General features: G+C 39.3%; 2 protein-coding genes across 5 annotated transcripts; one reads left to right on the plus strand and one right to left on the minus strand.

The window, feature by feature from the left end:
• Nucleotides 1-2,503: 2,503 nt before the first annotated feature.
• On the plus strand, nucleotides 2,504-8,011 carry yif1b (Yip1 interacting factor homolog B (S. cerevisiae)). Of its 3 annotated transcripts, none has more exons than XM_026193504.2 (8): nucleotides 2,504-2,669; nucleotides 4,207-4,309; nucleotides 4,547-4,676; nucleotides 4,823-4,927; nucleotides 5,118-5,254; nucleotides 5,515-5,670; nucleotides 5,766-5,859; nucleotides 6,790-8,011. In XM_026193504.2, the coding sequence occupies exons 1-8, from the start codon at nucleotides 2,648-2,650 to the stop codon at nucleotides 6,943-6,945; spliced, it is 903 nt and encodes a 300-aa protein (XP_026049289.1). In that variant the 5' UTR covers nucleotides 2,504-2,647; the 3' UTR covers nucleotides 6,946-8,011. The 3 variants fall into 3 exon arrangements, with proteins under 3 accessions (XP_026049289.1, XP_026049287.1, XP_026049288.1); XM_026193502.2 differs by having other exon boundaries at nucleotides 2,505-2,693; XM_026193503.2 differs by having other exon boundaries at nucleotides 2,506-2,684.
• Nucleotides 8,012-10,387: 2,376 nt separating this feature from the next.
• Nucleotides 10,388-19,207, minus strand: LOC113036801 (putative E3 ubiquitin-protein ligase HERC4). Of its 2 annotated transcripts, none has more exons than XM_026193306.2 (23): nucleotides 18,953-19,207; nucleotides 18,092-18,242; nucleotides 17,912-17,988; nucleotides 17,236-17,463; nucleotides 17,049-17,140; nucleotides 16,843-16,970; nucleotides 16,457-16,611; nucleotides 16,277-16,332; nucleotides 16,104-16,195; nucleotides 15,917-15,976; nucleotides 15,716-15,812; nucleotides 15,448-15,628; nucleotides 14,260-14,411; nucleotides 13,913-14,032; nucleotides 13,683-13,781; nucleotides 13,403-13,573; nucleotides 13,022-13,162; nucleotides 12,673-12,839; nucleotides 12,440-12,506; nucleotides 12,289-12,359; nucleotides 11,938-12,121; nucleotides 11,445-11,547; nucleotides 10,388-11,290 (listed from the first exon to the last, which is right to left on the minus strand). In XM_026193306.2, exons 1-23 carry the CDS (start codon nucleotides 19,167-19,169, stop codon nucleotides 11,055-11,057), a joined length of 3,045 nt encoding a protein of 1,014 aa, XP_026049091.1. In that variant the 5' UTR covers nucleotides 19,170-19,207; the 3' UTR covers nucleotides 10,388-11,054. The 2 variants fall into 2 exon arrangements, with proteins under 2 accessions (XP_026049091.1, XP_026049090.1); XM_026193305.2 differs by having other exon boundaries at nucleotides 16,277-16,335.
• Nucleotides 19,208-19,345: the final 138 nt, after the last annotated feature.

Genomic DNA, 19,345 nt, shown 5'->3' on the forward strand with positions numbered 1-19,345 from the left:
CAGACATAGCTGGGTGTTCTAGGAAAGGAAAAAAAGGAAAGTCATCTTTTGTGATAATGCATAGTGACATGTCCATCAAGTGTCGATCAAGCGAGAAGAGGTGTGTACAAAAACACCCATAAAATTACTGATACAGCTGATGAAATCTCATACGGTGTTGGGCAGATAGGATATTATGTACATATGAGAACAAGCTACACATACTAGAGCTAAAATATTTAGTAACAGGTCATAAAACCAAAACTAAAATCTGAAACTAGCTAAAATAAACTTGTTCACAGACTCAGGTTGCACAAATATTTCAGAAATCTGCGAAAAACAATCGCAAAACTTGAAAGTTATTGTGGTACTTATTAGTTATATAACAAATCCGAGCCATGCCGGAAAAGTCAAGCATATAGCTATATGTAGGCGTGTGTGTATGTGTACCATGTATACAGGGTGGGCCATTTATATGGATACACTGTAATAACATGGGAATGGTTGGTGATATTAAAGTCCTGTTTGCGGCATATTAGTATATGTGAGGGGGCAAACTCCTCAAGATGGGTGGTGACCATGGTGGCCATTTAGAAGTCGGCCAGCTTGGATACAACTTTTGTTTTTTCAATAAGAAGAGGGCCATGTGACACATCAAACTTATTGGTAATGTCACAAGAAAAACAATGGTGTGCTTGGTTTCAACTTAACTTCATGAGTTATTTATAAAGCCAGCAATAGTAACACGAAATTCACACTTTTATACATCTTGTTTGATTTTCTTGCTTAATATTTGGAAGTCAGTGGCACATCTCTGACTAGGCTCACAGCCCCAGATTCTCATTATTTTTAACCATCTAGTCTTCAGTCAAAACAACGAGTTACTAAATGGTGTGGATTTAAATGACTTCATGCATGCTTCTTCGCTTGCTTTCACTAACTCAGATGGTGTTGCAACTGTAGCAGTTTGTCTTGAAACAGCAACTTTTATATCAAAATTTCATGTTTATTCTCAAAATGATCAATAATATATATATTTTTTTAATGTGGCCCTAATACTCTGTCACACTTTCCTGTCGTGCCACTCAAAAACAAGGCATTACGGATGATGGTTCATGGGCAGCCAAGCAGTCAAGTGTGATCACATTCCAAGTCTTGTCTATTTTACAGTAAGTCAGAACACAGAAAAGCAACAAAAAAAGTAAACGTTGGTTCAGAGTGTACTTGTGTGAATAATTGAGTAGAAAATGTTTTTTTAAGTACTAGTCCATTTTTAAAAAGTCACTTTAAGATACATTTAGTACAGTTTTAGAGTCTTATTAAATTCATTTCAGTCTCACTTTCACTTAAATACATATCATCACCTTTATCTCCAAGATCCCAACGTGGATAGGTATTTTTAGATCAGTGTGACCAATTACAACATGACAAATGACTGATTATAGTCAGATATGTGTCTAAGGTTTTCTACAGACAATTTTGATGTAAGCAGTAATTGCTACGGTAATGTACAGTAAGTTTTTCCAGTTCAATGAAGCTGACTGACAGTCTGATAAGCACTGTAATGTCCAGAGTCACAGAGTTTAAAAAAATCACTGATGTTTTGTTGTTGTTAGTTAATGGAGTGAACTTTAGTTGGTTTGCAAACTAGATGTGTGTAAATGTTCAGGCACCAAAATACACAAACATCTTGGTAACTCTGTAGCCTCCTGGTGCTTTCAGAGGAGAATCATACTGTTATTATATACCACTGTGAGTCTCTGCATTCTGTCTTTTCTATAGCAACATTACAGATGGGCAGTATGCAGGGAAGTTCAAACGGCTCAGAAGAGAGAGGTCATCACATTCACTACACATACTAAATTAATGAGCCAACTTATTAGCTTAATATAACTTCCAGCTCTGTCTATAAATGCCCCCATTGTCCAGTAACTGGTTATGTAATAGCCTAAGTGTTTAATCTAATTGCACGCCTTGAGGTAATTCCAGACAGGAAGAAATCTGAATGTGTCAGTTTTCATAACATTACTCCTACTGATATTATATTTTATGTCGTATCCTTATTATCCATACTAGATCATAAAACAATCATCAGTTACTATTAAAGATCAGCCCTGTTATATGAACCGAATTTTATCAACCCATAAAAATAACCATGAGGTGCGCGTGTAATAAGGGGTGTCTGTTTCTGTACAGATTACTAATACATTTCCATAGCTTACAGGACAGGAACACTGTGTATTTATTTTAGAAAACTACACAATAAAAATGTATAAAATAATTACTTCATAAGACTATGGTCAAAATAATTATCTGTTACTCACTGTTAAAACTGTTAAAATAAACATACTGGATAAATATGTGCTATTATGTGTAGAAGGTTATTAACACAGTCACAGTCGCCCATGATTAATGCAGCAAAGCAAAAACCAATAGAAACGTTATCGTGGGCATAGACGTGAAGAAACCTCGACACAGCAGACGGCGGTGTTCACCTCTCACGTCCGTTCATCGTTACATTTACAAGAGAAGAAGAAGAAGAGCGTATTCACTTCCGTGTAAAATTTCATGAATGACCACAGCTTCCCCAGTGTAGCTCGCTAACTAGTACCAACTTCGAGTAGTGTCGCTTGTTTGACAGCTGCCGCTACCGCCTGCTTGTTCTAAAATGGATTATACTGCAACTCAAAGTGGGTTCAGACAGCGTAAGTTACGTACGTAATTTTCTCATTAGCTCAGTTCATACGTTTGCCGGGTGCATGCACACATTTGATGCTGGCTACTGTTAGCTCGCTCTTATCAGCCGGTTGAGACTACCTGCTGACGTTAAACAGTTAAACGGTGAATTTAAGCTTAACTTTCAACTTTAATTAAAGAGCTTTAATTATATAATAGGCGCCGACAATATGTGTTGACACTGCTAACTAGCTAATTCGTCTCCCGTTGCACGGGCTGGGCTGGCTAACGGTCCCCTCTGATGACGTTACTTATTCGGAGTCTTTTTTTGCTCCCTCTATGCTGAGCTTTGTTTGTTTAGGAGCCAGAGCTTGCAGTAAACAGTGCTTATTTGAACTCTGATCAGTTTAATGATTAGTAATGAATGTACAGTGTTATTTTTGTGCTTTTAAAAAATGTGTCAAGCCACTGCAGAGGGGGCCCTCTTGAAGAAGCTTGCTTTCTTGCTTAAAGTAGAACAGTTTTGTAATATTTACATATTTATTTCACTTTTTTAGCTTCTTTATTTCATTCTTAAGACTTCTCTTTTCCGTGTGCTGCTCTTTACACGGGAGAGGAAAACAAGGCCTAAACAAGCAGTAGGCGCCTGAGGATGCAGTAATCAGGTCTTGTGATAAGTGTCTGATTATATGAATAATACTTCAGGGAAATGACTTAAAAGACTGTCTTCTGTACTGAGATTTCATACTATGAATTTATTTTGTGTAAATAGACGTGTACTTTCCTTAACAGTTCTCTTTATAGCTAATTCAGACCAGCATCTTCAACAGCACACTGTGGTCTAAAAACTTTGGGTGTTCTTAGTCAATTACTTGTTAACTTTTACACGATCCCAGTTGTTGCTATCATACATAATAATAATAATAATAATAATATACTTTACTGTTGTTATGCAGATGATACAAAGTTATACCTGTCTTTTTCCTCTGATCTAACACCTCTTCATAATTGCTGGATGTCTCGAAACTTTTAAGAACTGAACTGAAACGGGATGGAAATATTTGTTTGTGAGTCCAAAAACTTAGAGACAGATTTTTTTCTCATAATTAAAATTCCCTTCTGAGAACAGTTAAATAATTTTTCTACCACTTAACGAATAGTAAAAGTTAGAAAATCCAGATCTCAAACTGGCTCTGAGAAATTAGTCCATGCATCTGTAACGCTTTATTTACAAGATTATCCAAATCATCAGAAAGACGGATTCATTTTGGCCCAATTACAGCAACCAGTGTCTTTACACTAATATTGAAATTTGAGCATATTACCCCTGCACTGAAGTCACTTCACTGGCCCCAGTTAAATGCAGAATTTTCTTTAAAACCCCTTTTTTAGGGGCTCTCTTATCGATGTCTCTCCACTGCACCTGTATTCACCAAAACAGGTGAAATGGGTTCACAATAGTTCATGTTTTCTAACTGGACAGATTGATTACCCTTAAGGATATCCATCATGAGTGTTTTCTCCTTCTCCAAACTCTGTCTTTTTACACAGAGCCCAGTATGCGTCTAAGGAATAGTCCAGGGGACAGTCCAGATGGCAGTCAGCTGTTTGAGGATACGAGCAGAGCTGGGCCTGGACCACAGGCAGGATACAGGTGGGACTCCTGCCAATGAGGATGAAGCTGTTTTTTCCTTCTCAAGAAGAAGCCTTTGACTGTGTTTTTACAAATACACTCAGTGCCAGAAGGGGGCGACAACATTCCACACCTCATGTTTTACTTGATCGAGCTCATGTCTTTTGTCTTCTGCTTGCATGTGTTGTAAATATTGCTTTTGCTGATTAGATCATCATGTTCACCGAGCTGATCCCCTGTCTTGTGTCACATTGGCAGGAACCAGCAGGCCGGCCCTCAAACTGCAGGATTTCCTGGTCAGACCCTCCTGTCAGAGCCCATGTCCAATCTGGCCATGGCATATGGCAGCTCGCTGGCATCCCAGGGGAGAGAAATGGTTGACAAGAACGTAAGAGCAGCTCACCAATTTTTAACAGGAATGAGTCCAGTAAAATCCTGCTCATGTTTAATCTCATAATAATGGTAGAATAAATGCAGTGATTGCCCTTGTTAGTCAGAGCCTCGTATTCATGTCCGCATGCTTGCTTGTTTCAGCTGGATAGATTCATCCCAATTTCCAAGCTAAAGTACTACTTTGCTGTGGACACAGTGTACGTCGGGAAGAAGCTGGGCCTTCTAGTTTTCCCATATATGCACGAAGTGAGTCTCTTTACACCTGCTAAATGTCAATCATTCTGGTGGATATGTGTAGAGATTGCTTGTGGTTTTCCATAAATATTTAAGATAAAAGAAGAAACCTGCTATCTTCACATAGACCCAAATATTTAAAAACATGTTTATTTTGGGTCTTACATGTTTGAAAGTAAGTGTGTGATCATGTATGTTGCAGAACTGGGAGGTGAGCTACCAGCAGGACACTCCTGTGGCTCCGCGCTTTGATGTGAACGCTCCCGATCTTTATATTCCTACCATGGGCTTCATCACATACATCCTGGTGGCCGGACTGGCCCTCGGCACACAGAGCAGGTACATCTGCATCCATGTTTTTATCAGAGTGATGCACATTTGAGTATGACCCTAAGCTCCGGTTATGACCATCTTAAACACTTTTTGGAGACTTGTAGTTTTATGTGTTTCTGGTTTAAGCCATTTCATTTTCTTAAAGGCTGTCCTTTTCAAACCTTAAAGCCAAAAATGGAGAACATCACCACAGGTTCATAATAAAGGATTTAGAGTATTCTCTGTTATATTTCTATGGACTCTGTTATTTCTATGGACTTCCTCAGGTTTTCACCAGAGCTGCTGGGAGTTCAGGCAAGCTCAGCTTTGGTGTGGTTAATCATGGAAGTCCTGGTGGTCCTCCTGTCGCTCTACCTTGTCACTGTAAACACAGACCTCACCACTATAGACCTGCTGGCCTTTGCTGGCTATAAATATGTTGGGTATGTACCAATTGGTGTCATTGTTTGCCTTTTATTACTCTGAATCTGTCAGTGTCATGCCTTAAATGTGTATATCTCTCCTTTTGTTTCTGTAGGATGATTGTAGGCTTAGTGGCGGGCCTTTTGTTTGGGAAGCCGGCATATTATCTGTCTCTGCTGTGGTGCTGTGCTGCCATCTTTGTCTTCATGGTGAGTAAAATTATTTACTTACGTTTAGTAATTTTGTTTTAGTGTACAGATTTTAGGGTGGCACGGTGGTTAGCACTGTTGCTGCACAGCAAGAAGGTCCTGAGTTCAATTCCACCATCAGACCGGGGTCTTTCTGTGTGGAGTTTGTTGGCCCTGCGACAGACTGGCGACCTGTCCAGGGTGTACCCCGCCTCTCGCCCTATGACTGCTGGGATAGGCTCCAGCGCCCCCTGCGACCCTGAAAAGGATAAGCGGATGGATGGATGTACAGATTTTATTTTTGAAAAATTATTGAAGATGGTTATAGGCTTGAACACATGTCAGAAAGCCTTAAAGGTTCATAGATCTCACGTCAAACTGTGCAAATGCATCCTTCTGTATTTTTTAGTACATAATCGCAACAATAATAATAATAATAAATTCCTTGTGATTTTTTTTTTTATCATAACTTCCTGAAACTTGGGGTAGTCATATTTAAAGATAAAAAGTTAGACAGGTCAGGTAATTTGCAGACTTAAGTTTTTTCCACTTGGGGGTGCTGTTGTTAAACGTGGCCGAAGTTTCAGAGACTGCAATAATCCTTTTGAGTCAGACGTTTAGCCTTCAAGTTTTTTTGTATCATTTGTTTTTCCTGTACTCTTGTTCCACCCTGACTTCTGTTTAGCACAATGCGTGCTGTTTGCATTGGTGAGGCAAGGAGCAGCCAGTCAGAAGAAAAAGACAATTTAGGGAGATGAGTGTTAAAGAAAGAGGCGTTGAAAGAGTTTTTGTGTCCGACAGTTGAACTGAGGGGGTTGTATAACCCACCAGTTTAAGACAGTATAAGATAAATTTGTCTTTTTGCAAAGCTGCTTTGGTGGATGCTCAGGTTAAAAAATCTAGAGCTGCAAATAAAACGTTTTCAAATATCTTTTGCTTGTCTCTCCTCAGATACGCACTCTGCGTCTGAAGCTGTTGTCAGAAGCAGCAGCAGAAGGGAAGCTAGTGAGAGGAGCCAGAAACCAACTGAGGATGTACCTCACCATGGCTATAGCAGCAGCACAGCCCATTTTCATGTACTGGCTCACTTTCCACCTCGTCAGATAAAAACTCCAGCACTTGCACACAGAACTCGTCATCTCACCTGACTAAAATTTGAAAAAAGAAAATAAACACAACATACATATCAGAGAAGCTGGACTTGGATGAAACACACAGCGACATGAAGACTCCACGTACGTGTGGAGCTGAACAACACGCTACAAGACGACTTAGAGAAGATGCGAGGCGTTACCGCCGTTTCACAGCACAGCCATTTCATTAGCATTGCCTTTTTTAAGTCTTCGCAATTTTGTAGCAAGAGCAATTGGCTTTAAGTTTCTTTTTTTCTACTCTGTAATTACTGCTTAATTATGTTTTTTTTGTTTTGTTTTTTTTAGGAGTATTTATGTATGTATGTATGTTTGTGTACAGCAAGAGTATTATTGCAGATGTTTCATGAGCGATATCTCTGAGCCAAGAAAAAGCGGTAACCTCAGACAGACCGTCCACTTAATAAAAAGAACTCAAATCTGGGTTTGAAAATGATCAACTGGCTCTGCTTGAACGTTTGGACGATGAAAGCTTTTCCCCTTCTAATGTTTTTTTTTTTTTAATGGCTGTAATTGTCCAGCAACATGAGTAAAAACATCTATCTGGAAACCAGGGTTACCCAGCTCGTCTAGAAATGTCATATAATGCCTAACCCCCATTGTTCACACACTCTGTATTGATTCTGAAAATATATATATTGTATAATTCACCCTGCTCCCCCCCCCCCCCCCCCAAAAAGACACACTGCTATTGATAGCGGTCGTGAAACTCTTAACGAATGCCGAGTCGGTGACGTCTGCGCTGTTCCCTCCCTCTGCCCCCCTGCAGGACGTCTCTACAGGAGAAGAGTGAAAGATTGAACGTCAGAGGCAACAAATGTGGTTAAGTTTGAAGATTAGGGGTTGTTGTGTAGTGCATTCACCTAAAGTCCTTTTTATTTCAGTGTCTAACTTGACATCTATGCTGTTGCTAGCAGATTTCCATGGTTACCTGTAGTTTGCATGAAAGATGGTGACTTACCTGCGAACACTTGCCACCTACTAGTGGAGAGGCAATAAAACTTGAAAGTGTGCAACACAAACAAGCGGATAATGTTTGCTTTCAGAGTAAACCTAAGAAAGTGTTTCCGGTTTGCTTTCTACTTTTCACATTTTCGCTAATACTCCACAAGTACTTTGTTACTGTTTGCAGCCATTAGGTGTCATACAAACTGTGGGCAACAATGGCAATCTGCTTGGAGTCAAGCACCCAAAGGTTTTCGGTCTTTGCGATTAATTTCACCTTGAGAGTGCCACTAGCCTCCTGAAACCACTCACCAACCAGTCACTGAATGCACACTTTTCCCTAGCAAAACATGTATTACACTTCAGAATCGCATTCAAATGATAGCTGTCTGCATTTTTCAGAAATTAGATGTATTCAGCTTATTGAGAACACCTATGAATGTTAACCAGTTTGATTCTCATAACAAAAATAAATACTCTTCTCCCTAGCAAAAAACAAACAATAACACTGGAAAATATAATAAGTAATTTTATCGTATCAGATGAACTGCAAAAGAAATTTCCCTCGTACAGTCCCGGTACTGGTAATTTTTCTTATACAGAATGAGGCCTTATTTCTGTACCATTATTTAATAATTAAAATGTGATAACTGTGTGTGATGAAATGAAGAGTTGGCTGATATATTGCATATTCCTTTATTGGGTGAGAAAGTCATACCTACAGAATAGATATCAGAGCCTTAAACAGGCTGACTTCTGCTAAATGGGTCAAACTGGGCAGAAAGTATCCAAACACATAACATCCTTATAGAATATGATGTAACACTATAGATCAACTTACCTCAAAATATATAAAGCATATAAACAATTACAGCAATATGATGCAACAAACACAGCAGTGCTACTGATCCAAAATACTCCAAGCTTCATATAACTGAAAAAAAAAAAAACATGGACATTTATTTTTAGCTCCATTCTGCTGCTGATACATACTTTAGGTTTCTGAACATTAAAGTCTGTCTATTCTCTCCATCTGTCAGCTGCTGCTGGCTCTTCCTCCTCCTCACACACTGCTGAGTTTGTCCTGGTGGATCATCAGGGGTGCAAAGCCTCACAGATGATGTGCAGCAGTGGGTCCCTCAGTCTGTCCTCACTCTGGACACTTGCAGTTGACATACATGGAAATCTGATTTGGTACCAAATCAGAGTAATCAAGTAAATCCAAAACTAGTCTAATGTTATTAGAAATATGCTTATTTCTCATAAAGCCTGACTGTGTCTCAAGAACTCTTTAAATTCTGTTAACAAGTACTAAAGCCATATAGTCATTATTGAGCAGACAGATGGGTCTCAATAAAAAGTGAGTATTTTGGAATCAGTGTTATGAGACCTTGAGTTAGAGTAGGAGGGAGGGTGTTATTCTCTATACTTTCTTTGAAAACCTGTAGTAAGAACGGAGCCAGGAGATTAGAAAATAATTTGTAAAACTCTGCAGTTAAACCCTCTGTGCCGGGAGATTTATTGGCCTTAAGTGCAGAAATGGAATTAGAAACTTCCTCCACCATCAGAGGGCTGTCACAATGACTCCTATCGTCCACATCAATAGTTTTTAGGTTTTTAATATTATTGAGAAATAGTGTTGAAACGTCCTCATTATATTTTGAGTTGTACAGTTTAGCATAGAATTTGGCACAAAAATTTGCCTAGGAGACAATGCCATTAATATTTAGTTGATGAATAGAGTTTGTTTTTGATCTGTATTTTTCAAGCCTGAAAAAGGAAGCAGAATTTTGTTCTCCCTCCTCCAGCCACCTCTTCCTGGATCTTACAAAAGCACCCGCAGCCTTGCGTCGGTATAAACCGTCCAATCTATTTTGAAGGTCTAGTAAAATCTTCCTCCGAGGTTTGCTGATCACTTCTTCCTCAATTTAGTCATTTGACTCCCATATCTTCTCAAGAATCCTTTAGTAAGGAATTATTTAACTTCAAAGAGGAGAATTTGTAAGGTATATTATCCAGTGTAAGCATTTGGATGTTAATGTGAATTGCTCCTGCAACAGGATCCTGGATCCTGTTGCGCCAAGTAAAGAGTCTATCATCTGGAAATTTTTCTCTCCAAATATCCACAACATTACATTTTCCCATGAAATTTGTAAAGTTTGTACTGTATGAAGACTGCTGCCCTGGAGGCCATCTATCAACCATATTACCTAAAGCGATGTTAAAGTCTCCACCAATGAAGAGGATTGAGTTTGTGTATTTGGAGAGCCAGAAGATAATTCTTTCTTCTAAGGAGTCATTTTCAGTTTTATTATTGTAACCATATATATTGACTGTAATGAAGGTACTGTTATTGTGTCTCATTATTGAGCAGAGGTAGTGTCCTGAGTTGTGTCAGAGTGTAACTCATCTCCAGAGAAGTGGTAATAATACAAAAATAATAAAATACTAGGCAGCATAGCAGAGAATTTATTAAGATGATTTACTAGGTACAAATGCAAGAAAAGGTGATTTCCTAATCTAAGTATGTTCTAAGTAGGTATGACATGAAGTGTTTAACAAATTTCTTACACAAATATTATAGAAATCTGTCAAAAACTTGTTTACAACTAAACGTTATACTGTTATTTCTTAGGCAGACAACAAAGTGGGTTCATGTTTTTTACCCACATTTGAGCGGGCACACAGGACTTCTCTGAGGATACAATTCAACCCCTGAAACTAAATAAAATAAATAAAATAACAAATCTGACACGCTTATTTGCAAAACTGAATCTGAAAATTCACAGATAACAATGGTTATTTTGTAGCATTACAAATCAGAATTTTGAGAGCTTGTGCACAGTGGTGGATTAACCACTACAGAACCATTAAAAGGTTATTTTATTAATTACCAATACTGTGGTTTAATCTATAAACTGGGCGGTGTAAGAAATTTGCTAAGCACTGTATTTATTGAAGATTTAAGCTTGTGTTCATTTTAAAAGCACAAAAAAAAAAAAAAAATTGTAATAACAATAAAAAATATCACTCAAAATTAATAGCACAGATTGTAAAGCAAGAAGAGCCGAAAAATAACCGATGCTAAGATGGGCTCTTTACAACGAAACCCCTGCTGCTTCACTCTGTGGTGCGTTGCTTCTTCCGGAAGCCTCTGTTGTGATTGATAGCCTGGAGAAGCCTTGTGCGCATCTTCCTCTCGACTGGGTATCTCCTGTAGATGGGCAGTAACAACAGGAAATGGCAGGTAAGCGATTCAGGCAAATGGCGTTCAGAAGCATCGGGCAGCACAGCCACTCTCATCTTGATGCTCTCCATTCCCAGGAAGGGTACGCGATCACTGCCTGTGAGAAACACTGAGGATGAAAGAAAATAACAGAGGATAAGTGAAAAATGGAATCTGAAATGTTACACAAATTTTTGGCAGGACATCAAGAAACACATGTCAAGTAAGCTAAAACTGATAGACGTAAATGGAAATGACAGCAAGCCTAATGATGAAATACTTACAAAGGAACTTTTTCTTTTCCTCTGCTGTCAGGCTCTCAAACACCTCCCAGAACACCACTATATTTGGATGCTCATCATGGTATTCGCCTTCATAAAATGTGTTCTGTTTGGGAACATAAAAATAAGGACATATATGAAATATGTGTATCATTTACATTTTTTTAATCCCACTGGCACCAGACTAGGTGTCAGTGGTGTCACTCTGCTAATTTCATAAGCAGAGTGCAAGCTTTAAATTTAATTCCTGATTTATGTTACGTTGCAAGTGTGCACACAGTCAGCTATTCTTTTTGTATTCTTTTGGTCAAACTGAACTATGGTGACACATATGGTTCAGGTGTTTTAGGGAATTCATAGCATAGCGTGCTAAACTATCCTGCATTGGCAAGGAAAATTACTCATTCAGAATATGGTGAATTAAAAAAAACAAATCAGATTATGAATAAAAATCTTAGCATCAATATTGGCTCTCTTCAAGTTTATATCTCTTTACCTTCTTGAACACCTCCCAGTCGTAGTTTTCTTGGCCCACCATCACTGCTTGCAGCTCCTCTGGCTGGAAGAAGTCCACCACGTCCATGTTGCACACTTTGAAAAACCCTCTCTTGAACTCGTCAAACAATCTCTCCACTGATTTGTTGAAGACGTAGTTCACAAAGGCAGCTACGTATTCTTTCCTATTGATGAAAAAAAAACCATTTAAAAGTATACAAGTACTGATTTATAGTGTTGGCAACATCCCAGCCAGTGTAATGGCATGTTGCAACTATAAAGAAGGGAGCACAGCGTGGATGTAGCTGTTAGATGGCAGAGAAGGAGTGCTGTGTAGACTGTTTATACACACCTGTTTGACCCGGTGACAAGTTTTCCTGGTTCATTTGGATCAAGCTCAACTGTCTCACCAGCCCAGGACACCTACCACAGATAATCACTCTGTCAGGTGAAGAAAGTGTGAAAGAAAAACAGACACGAAACACATGATTTAGTAAACTTACAGTGAAAGTAGTGTCCAGCGTTTGAACAACATCAGGGGTGTAGTCCTCTAAGATGATCCTCCAAGACCTAAAGGCACAAAAGCACTGATGAATGTTTTGATACTGTTGTTAGCACTATTTTCAGTGTATTTGAGGTTAAACGCACGGGAAATATCTATGTATCAATAAACTTCTTTTGTCATGTCATGTGAGAAAGAACGCGTTTCACTTGTGTGTTTTTAAGTCTGTCTTACTCTGCCAGCACAGGGTCAAACTCCTTCATGTCGTCCAGCGTAGGTTTGACCCTGAGCAGCTTCTTGAACAGAGCTTGTGGGAAGCACAGGTGGATAATGTTGTGGTTGTAGAGAGCCAGGCCACACAGAACGCCAAACAGGAAGTAAGTCTTCTCCTCTACTTTTGGCTGTTTGGTCGGTGAATAAAAAAAAAAATTGTGATACAGAAAAATCCATTTTAAATCTGAAATTGATCATATATCTATATCTCTCTATATTTATTTTTTTATTTATTTTTTTAATCTGCTGCTTTATTTTTTTAAGCAGCACATAGATTATTAATGTAGGTTTTTTCCATAATTGGTCTTACCTTGGGAGGGAACCAGGCCACAGTCTGGCTCTCATTATATATGAACCTTTTAGATTCTGGAGCCATCAGCTCATCAAACACATGCAGGAAAAAGTCCCTTTTGTTGACATTTGTTGTCTTCCTGTCCTCCACAAACAGCACCTAGGACAGAAAAAAAAAAAAATCATGTTTCTGTTAGTTTCTGCAACTCGTGATTTTATAGAGCAGTTTATTTAATCCCATGTCCATTCTCTTCTGCTTATCGATATCGAATTACTAAAGTAATTTTATGGGCATTCATCTAAACACTTGGGTCCTCTTTTACACTTTAACGAAACACTGCTGGCCAACAGTGCTAACCCTAGCTCTAGCAATCTAGTAAAAGTAAAGTTTCATATTTACTAAAAGCTCCCTTTGGAATGCACAGTGGTCGGCTGCACTGAGCTGTCTGAAGGTGTCCTCGACCAGGTGAGATCGCCTCAGGGTTAGCTGGAAGACTGGGGCAGGTGGAGAGTCTGGGGCATGCGGTTGATGGGGCACCAAAGCTGCTTGATGAGCGAGTTGATGCACATTCTGTAAGTGCAAAAAAACCCAATTAGAAGGAAATCTGCTAAAAGATAGAAATCAGTTCCTGTGTAATTGCAGATGGTTAAAAAGGGTGAAATCTGAATCCACGTTCTACCTTCACTGTGGCTGCACAGAAGTTAAATACGGCCACTTTGTGAAGCAGGGTCAAAAGGAATGGGTAGCGACAGAAGATGGCAGGTGTGTTCACGTCATCCTTTAAGACAATCGGTCATTTAATAATGAATATCAGTAAAAAGCAGTCTGACAGAAAGTGAAATCCATACTGGACAAATGGACACATTGTTTATTTGAAGCACTTGAGTTTACTGTACTGTTTGTTTTTACCTCCTCTTTGGAGAATTGCCACCAAAGCATGATGTCAGTGTGAAGCTGCACAGCATTTGTGATTTCTTCTACATAAAAGGTGCTCAGTGGGACTTTGTAGGACTTTCCAGCTTTGTTTGCCTGGAAAAAAATATATTTTTTAATCAAGAAAACAGAAACAATATTGTCATTTGTTAACTTTTTTTTTTTTTTAAACAGTTTTTCTATCTCAAGACTTTCAATTATTAGAACTGATCATATTTTACTAACAAGAGATTCCAGTTGATCTGTTAATTGAAACCAATATTTCATACCCAAAATCTAACGGTCATTAAAAAAAAAACAGAAGTAAAGCACACAGCACTGACTTTGTATAGCAGCTTGAGGGCTTCCAGGATAAATTTGACTCCTGGGTTGTGTGTTTGTAAGAGGCCATTCTTTAGCATGAAGGCGAGAGCCTTTTTGAAGACCATGATGTGCTTCATCAGTATCGAGGGGGACAGTGAACTCCACCACTTTTCTGCAGAACACACAAAAAACATACAAAGAAATATTAAGTTTACACTGCATAAATTGGATTTCTAACATCTCCAAAACTATTATTTAGCAATAAAAAATAACTTATTATACAAACTGAAGAGATTTTAAAACAAAACAGTGTCTTACATTGAATAAATACTTTTAAAGTTATCACAGCAAACTCGATCATTATACTGGGCTAAACCAATTTATTAGACCGCCTGTCATATGTTGTTACTTTTTATGCATATAAACCGAATTTAACATTCAACTACTAAAACATTTTTTCTGTCTAGGAATGAAAGTAAATAACTATATTTGGCATCTCATTTAAAAAAAAAAAAAACTACAACTAATGCTGTTTCATTAAATGCTAAATTTGAAAATTCATGGATAACAACAGTACTTACATTTTAACATTAAAAAAAATTGTTTTAATTAAAGAGTTTAAAGAGTAAATATCAATAGTGTTAATTAGTGTTAATTTAAAGCGGCGGTCCCCAACCCCTGGGCCATGGACCGTTAACAGCCCGTGAGTCGTTTGGTACCCGGCCGCGAGAGTTGAGGCTCGGGTGTGAAATTTATGGTTTTCATCATTAACTGTGTTTCCCTGGGTCTTTTCCCCATGTGTTATGAATAAATTTTATTTTTTGGGGTAGCAGGCCACACAGAAAAAAAATTAATAACTTACATTTAGTTTTTTTCTAATCTGACTGAACAGTGTGAAGCAGGGTTTTCTGCAGTTACAGCTACCAAAACAAAATTGCGGAGCAGACTGAGCATAAGCGACACACTTCGGGTGTCATTACCCCCCATTACTCCCAGGTGGGACCATCTCGTATCAGCCGTATCATTTTATTTTGTATTTATCCGCAACACCTTAAAGGCCAGTCCATGAAAATATTGTCTGACATTAAACTGGTCCGTGGCACAAAAAAGGTTGGGGACCACTGATTTAAAGCATTTACAGCATAAACCTGACAACGAGTGGTTGACTAACAAGCTTGTTCTCCAATCTTGTGACAAAAGTCATTTACTTAATGTTTCCAGAGTCTTGTCCGACATCTCTGCTATAGTGATGGCCACAGATAGAACTGTATTCATGACATTAGAGTCCTCTTGAAGAAGCGGGCAGGTCAGAAGAATCAGGATGATCTCTGGAGATTTTAATGCAGTTCTTGACAGGTAAAGCAAGTCGCACAGAGGGACCAAGTTTACCTGCATGGAAAGGAGACCTACTGTATGAGATCACAAGTTTAAAAAAAAAGTCGTCATATCTCAAATTGTTTAAAGAATGTTCTTAACTGATTGTTTGATCCACTGTCTTGTGAACAGCTGGTCGAAAGCTCGGCTAGCGGCCTCCAGGTCCACGGTTAAGTCGCCTGCTTCCAGTGGAAACCCACTGATATCAAACAGAGGTGAGCGGCAGCACCAACCAGTCAACCCTTAAATCTTACATTTCTAGATTAACCCCGACCCAGGCAAAACCATCAGTGAAGGACTTACTTGGCTTTTGTGAAACTTGCAACAAGACTTGAACTTGTCAGGAACATCGATCCTATTTCTCTGTCGCAAAGAGAAAGAAACATCAGCAGAGACTGAGACAGTGAAGATCTTGAACATATATTTAATATAACTAATATTAAAACTGCAGTCACATAAATCTAAAAATCCCAGAATGATGATGAATTACCTTTTTGCCTCCACATTACTATGCTCCATCATCAGCCATTCTTGGAGTTTTGTCTCATCAAGACGTCCGGTTATCTGTTTGTGAACAGAGTTCTTAAAATAAAAGAGAGAAGAAGTGAGCAGGCAGAGTGACCTGTTTTCTGTGAGCAGTTAAAGCTGTAGGTGTTTGATTACCTCTGCAGGTGAAGAGTAAGCAAAGTTTGTGTTCCACCCAGCAGCTATTTTCAAGTCTGCTTAAACAAAAATCAAACAATTTCATCTAAACATTCAAAATTTATAAAGCACATAAACTTAATTTACATTCGAGATTCTGAACTATTAATCCTACTAGCAACATCTAACACGCATACATACCACTGGGCATGGCTGCTGCATCGTCAGTGGTCCATGGAAACTGAACCAGAGTGGGAGTCAGACTGCCACCATTGTGCCCATTTCCAGTTTGACCTTTAGCTCCACTGCCAAAAGCCCAGAGCTGACCAGAAGAGCCCAAAACCAGAGTGTGATGCCTGGCAGACCAAAAACAGTCCATGGAGTGGGTATTAAATAGCACTCAAACTGCTTCATCAAACACACCTCATCCACCCAGGCACTTTTCTCTATGCTTAAGTGCGTTCTAGCTAACATTGACAATACAACACAACGGGGATCTTTAGCACACAGACTGTGAAACGCTATAAATGATCATGATGGTAGCCATGGTGGTGCTTATATTAAAAACAAAACATCCCGGTTTTTACCTGCCACATGCAATCTGGGAAGCAGGACCATCCACACCTGCAACCAGTTTGGGCTTCACTTCATTAGCAGAGGTGCTGTGACCGAGCTGACCTTGGCTTCCGTCTCCAAAAGTGTAAACTTTACCGTCCTGCAAAGCAAAACAACCGTAGCTTTTACTTTGTTAATCAATGGTTGGAGTCACCTGGATGAACCAGTGAAGTCAAACCTTTGTCAGCACAGCAGAGTGCGACTCTCCACAGCTTATGAAGGAGACACTTAGAGGTCTGAGCGCAGGCACCATACAGATGTTGAACCTGCCTGTTAAAGCAGAAACAGATAAAAAGTAGTGTGTTTTATTTCAAATCATGCCACACACATATACACTAAGTTTATGAGTCACTAACTTGCTCTACCTTTCTCATCCACCCTGTTAACCCCGAGCTGACCACATTTATTGGCCCCACAGCAGTACACCAGGTCTGCGAGGGTAAGGAACAGACTGTGGGTCCCTCCTGCTGCAATCTGGGTTACCGCTACTCCAGCCAAAGCACAAATTATGACGGGTGTATCCTGCACCGGCACCTCCTTCCCCAGGCCCAGCTGACCATGACTGTTTAAACCCCACGAGAAGACATCGCCTCCTGGAGAGAGGTGAAAAGTGTTTTTAAAATGTTCAATTAACAAACAAATCATTAATTTAGTTTATCACATTATTATTCCTCAACCACCACAGAATATTTTACTTAGAAGTAGAATAAATAGGATGCATGGATACGTTATATAAGTGAGAATTATGTAAATCAAATTAGAAATTCAGGCGCAGTTATGGCCTTTTAATTGATATACTGCTGGATAAAGTGCTGGAGTTTAAATGGACTGACTCTCTTTGCCAAATGAGCCTCTGGACAATGAAATATCTTCAAATACTGTCAGCTACGTGAAAGAATATACGTCACACTTTTAGGGCAAGCTGGGTTTACAATACGGATAAAGACACTTTAAAAAAGGAAAAATTCATCATCAGTCATCATGTGTGGGGAAAACTGTTATCGCCCTTGTTCCATATGAACACACAAAGTTGTGTCTTACCTTTAGTCAGGGCCAGGGAATGGGAGTTTCCACAAGCAACTTGAATTATCGGTATGGGCAGTGGGATAGGCACCTTGCTGCATGATGATGGACAACAATTCGTAAAAATGTGGCAAAAAGCTTTGAACAATTGAGTGATAATTGTGCATATTATTCATGTGTCACTGAATGAGTGATTACCTTGGTCTGTGACTGTTGGGAGGTGTTGGTAACCCTAGCTGTCCATCCTCTCCTGCCCCCCAGGAGAAAACGTGTCCAGATGCACTCACAGCCAGAGAGTGGTCCTGACCGCAAGCCATCGCCACCACACGGCCCAGCCCCTCCACTTGAGCTTAGAAAGAACGACAGAAATTGCACACAAACGTGTCAGCTGGATCACATTACATGTCTGACTACAGTAGCCTCAGCCTAATGAGAACTTAATCATAAACAAAGACAAACAGGGAAGTTTGGGACATCCGCTAAAACCTGTGCAAAGCTTCTCATCTATAGTGTTGCAAAGCAGTAAACAGCTTACCTTACTTACCTGCGCTTTCTCTGGGTTAAAGCCAGTTATAGCTTCTAGGTTTCACAGTACATACATACATGCATACAATATGCATGCTAATGTATCAAAAATATATAATAATATGAGACAATAATATAAACCTGTTATTTATTTCTTACATTTTGCACGTGATTTATATGACTGTCCGTGTTCGCGCTTCCGTCATATTTCATATTTCTTGCTACATCTAGCAACTCTGAAGTTTCTTAGGTTTTAACTTTCGTTGTCTGCACCGACAGCACTGAAACGAAACTGAAACTTGACGCATTAAGTTTTATTTACGCAGTAAGTGTTCCGGAGATGATTTATCGCTTCTTAAGGACGCAGTATCTGATTAAAAGCCTGCGCCACACGGTCAAATCACACCTTAAATAAATATGTCCAAATACCCGTGAAAAGAAACTAAGAAAGCAATTAATCAAATAATAAAATTATAATATTTTGTTTTATTATTTTGTTTCCTTTAAATGAAAACAGCTAAACAGCCTACTCACCTATGATCTTTCCATTTTTTTTCTTCTGTCGTCCAAGTTGTCCCTGAGAGTTGTGCCCACATGACAGCATGTCCCCGTCTGCATTAAGAAATAAAGTGTGCCGATCCCCACAGCAGATCTTAGTTACAACCCCGGGGACGGTCCAGGACACGGGGCTGGGGTCCCCCTGTGACCCGAACTGTCCGCTGGAGCTGTCTCCCCAACAGAACAGCTGCATGTCTTCACCTGGACTCAAATGAGGACCTTGAGGGCTCTGTGATGGCAATTTAGCTCAGCTGATGCTGCCTTCGAGGGTTGTCGGAGATATTAGAGTCACCTCGTAAAGAAATCGACCATTCAGTCGCATATTGTATGTTTTTTTTCATAAGGGCTACCGTGTCTAAAACTGTCATT

Source organism: Astatotilapia calliptera, chromosome 14 (genome assembly GCF_964374335.1).
Source record: "Astatotilapia calliptera chromosome 14, fAstCal68.1, whole genome shotgun sequence".
In the NCBI taxonomy this organism is placed as follows: Eukaryota; Metazoa; Chordata; class Actinopteri; order Cichliformes; family Cichlidae; genus Astatotilapia; species Astatotilapia calliptera.

Excerpts from the sequence above, each read along its gene's own strand:
- yif1b (XM_026193502.2), top strand. The coding sequence starts at position 2,648 with ATGGATTATACTGCAACTCAAAGTGGGTTCAGACAGCGTAAGTTAC. Across the intron at positions 2,694-4,206 it reads GTTCAGACAGCGTAAGTTAC|AGCCCAGTATGCGTCTAAGG; the intron begins GTACGTAATTTT and ends CTTTTTACACAG. Across the intron at positions 4,310-4,546 it reads GGACCACAGGCAGGATACAG|GAACCAGCAGGCCGGCCCTC; the intron begins GTGGGACTCCTG and ends TCACATTGGCAG.
- LOC113036801 (XM_026193305.2), bottom strand. The coding sequence starts at position 19,169 with ATGCAGCTGTTCTGTTGGGGAGACAGCTCCAGCGGACAGTTCGGGTCA. Across the intron at positions 13,574-13,682 it reads TCTGTGCAGCCACAGTGAAG|AATGTGCATCAACTCGCTCA; the intron begins GTAGAACGTGGA and ends TTGCACTTACAG. Across the intron at positions 12,122-12,288 it reads CTTGTCACCGGGTCAAACAG|GAAAGAATACGTAGCTGCCT; the intron begins GTGTGTATAAAC and ends TTTCATCAATAG.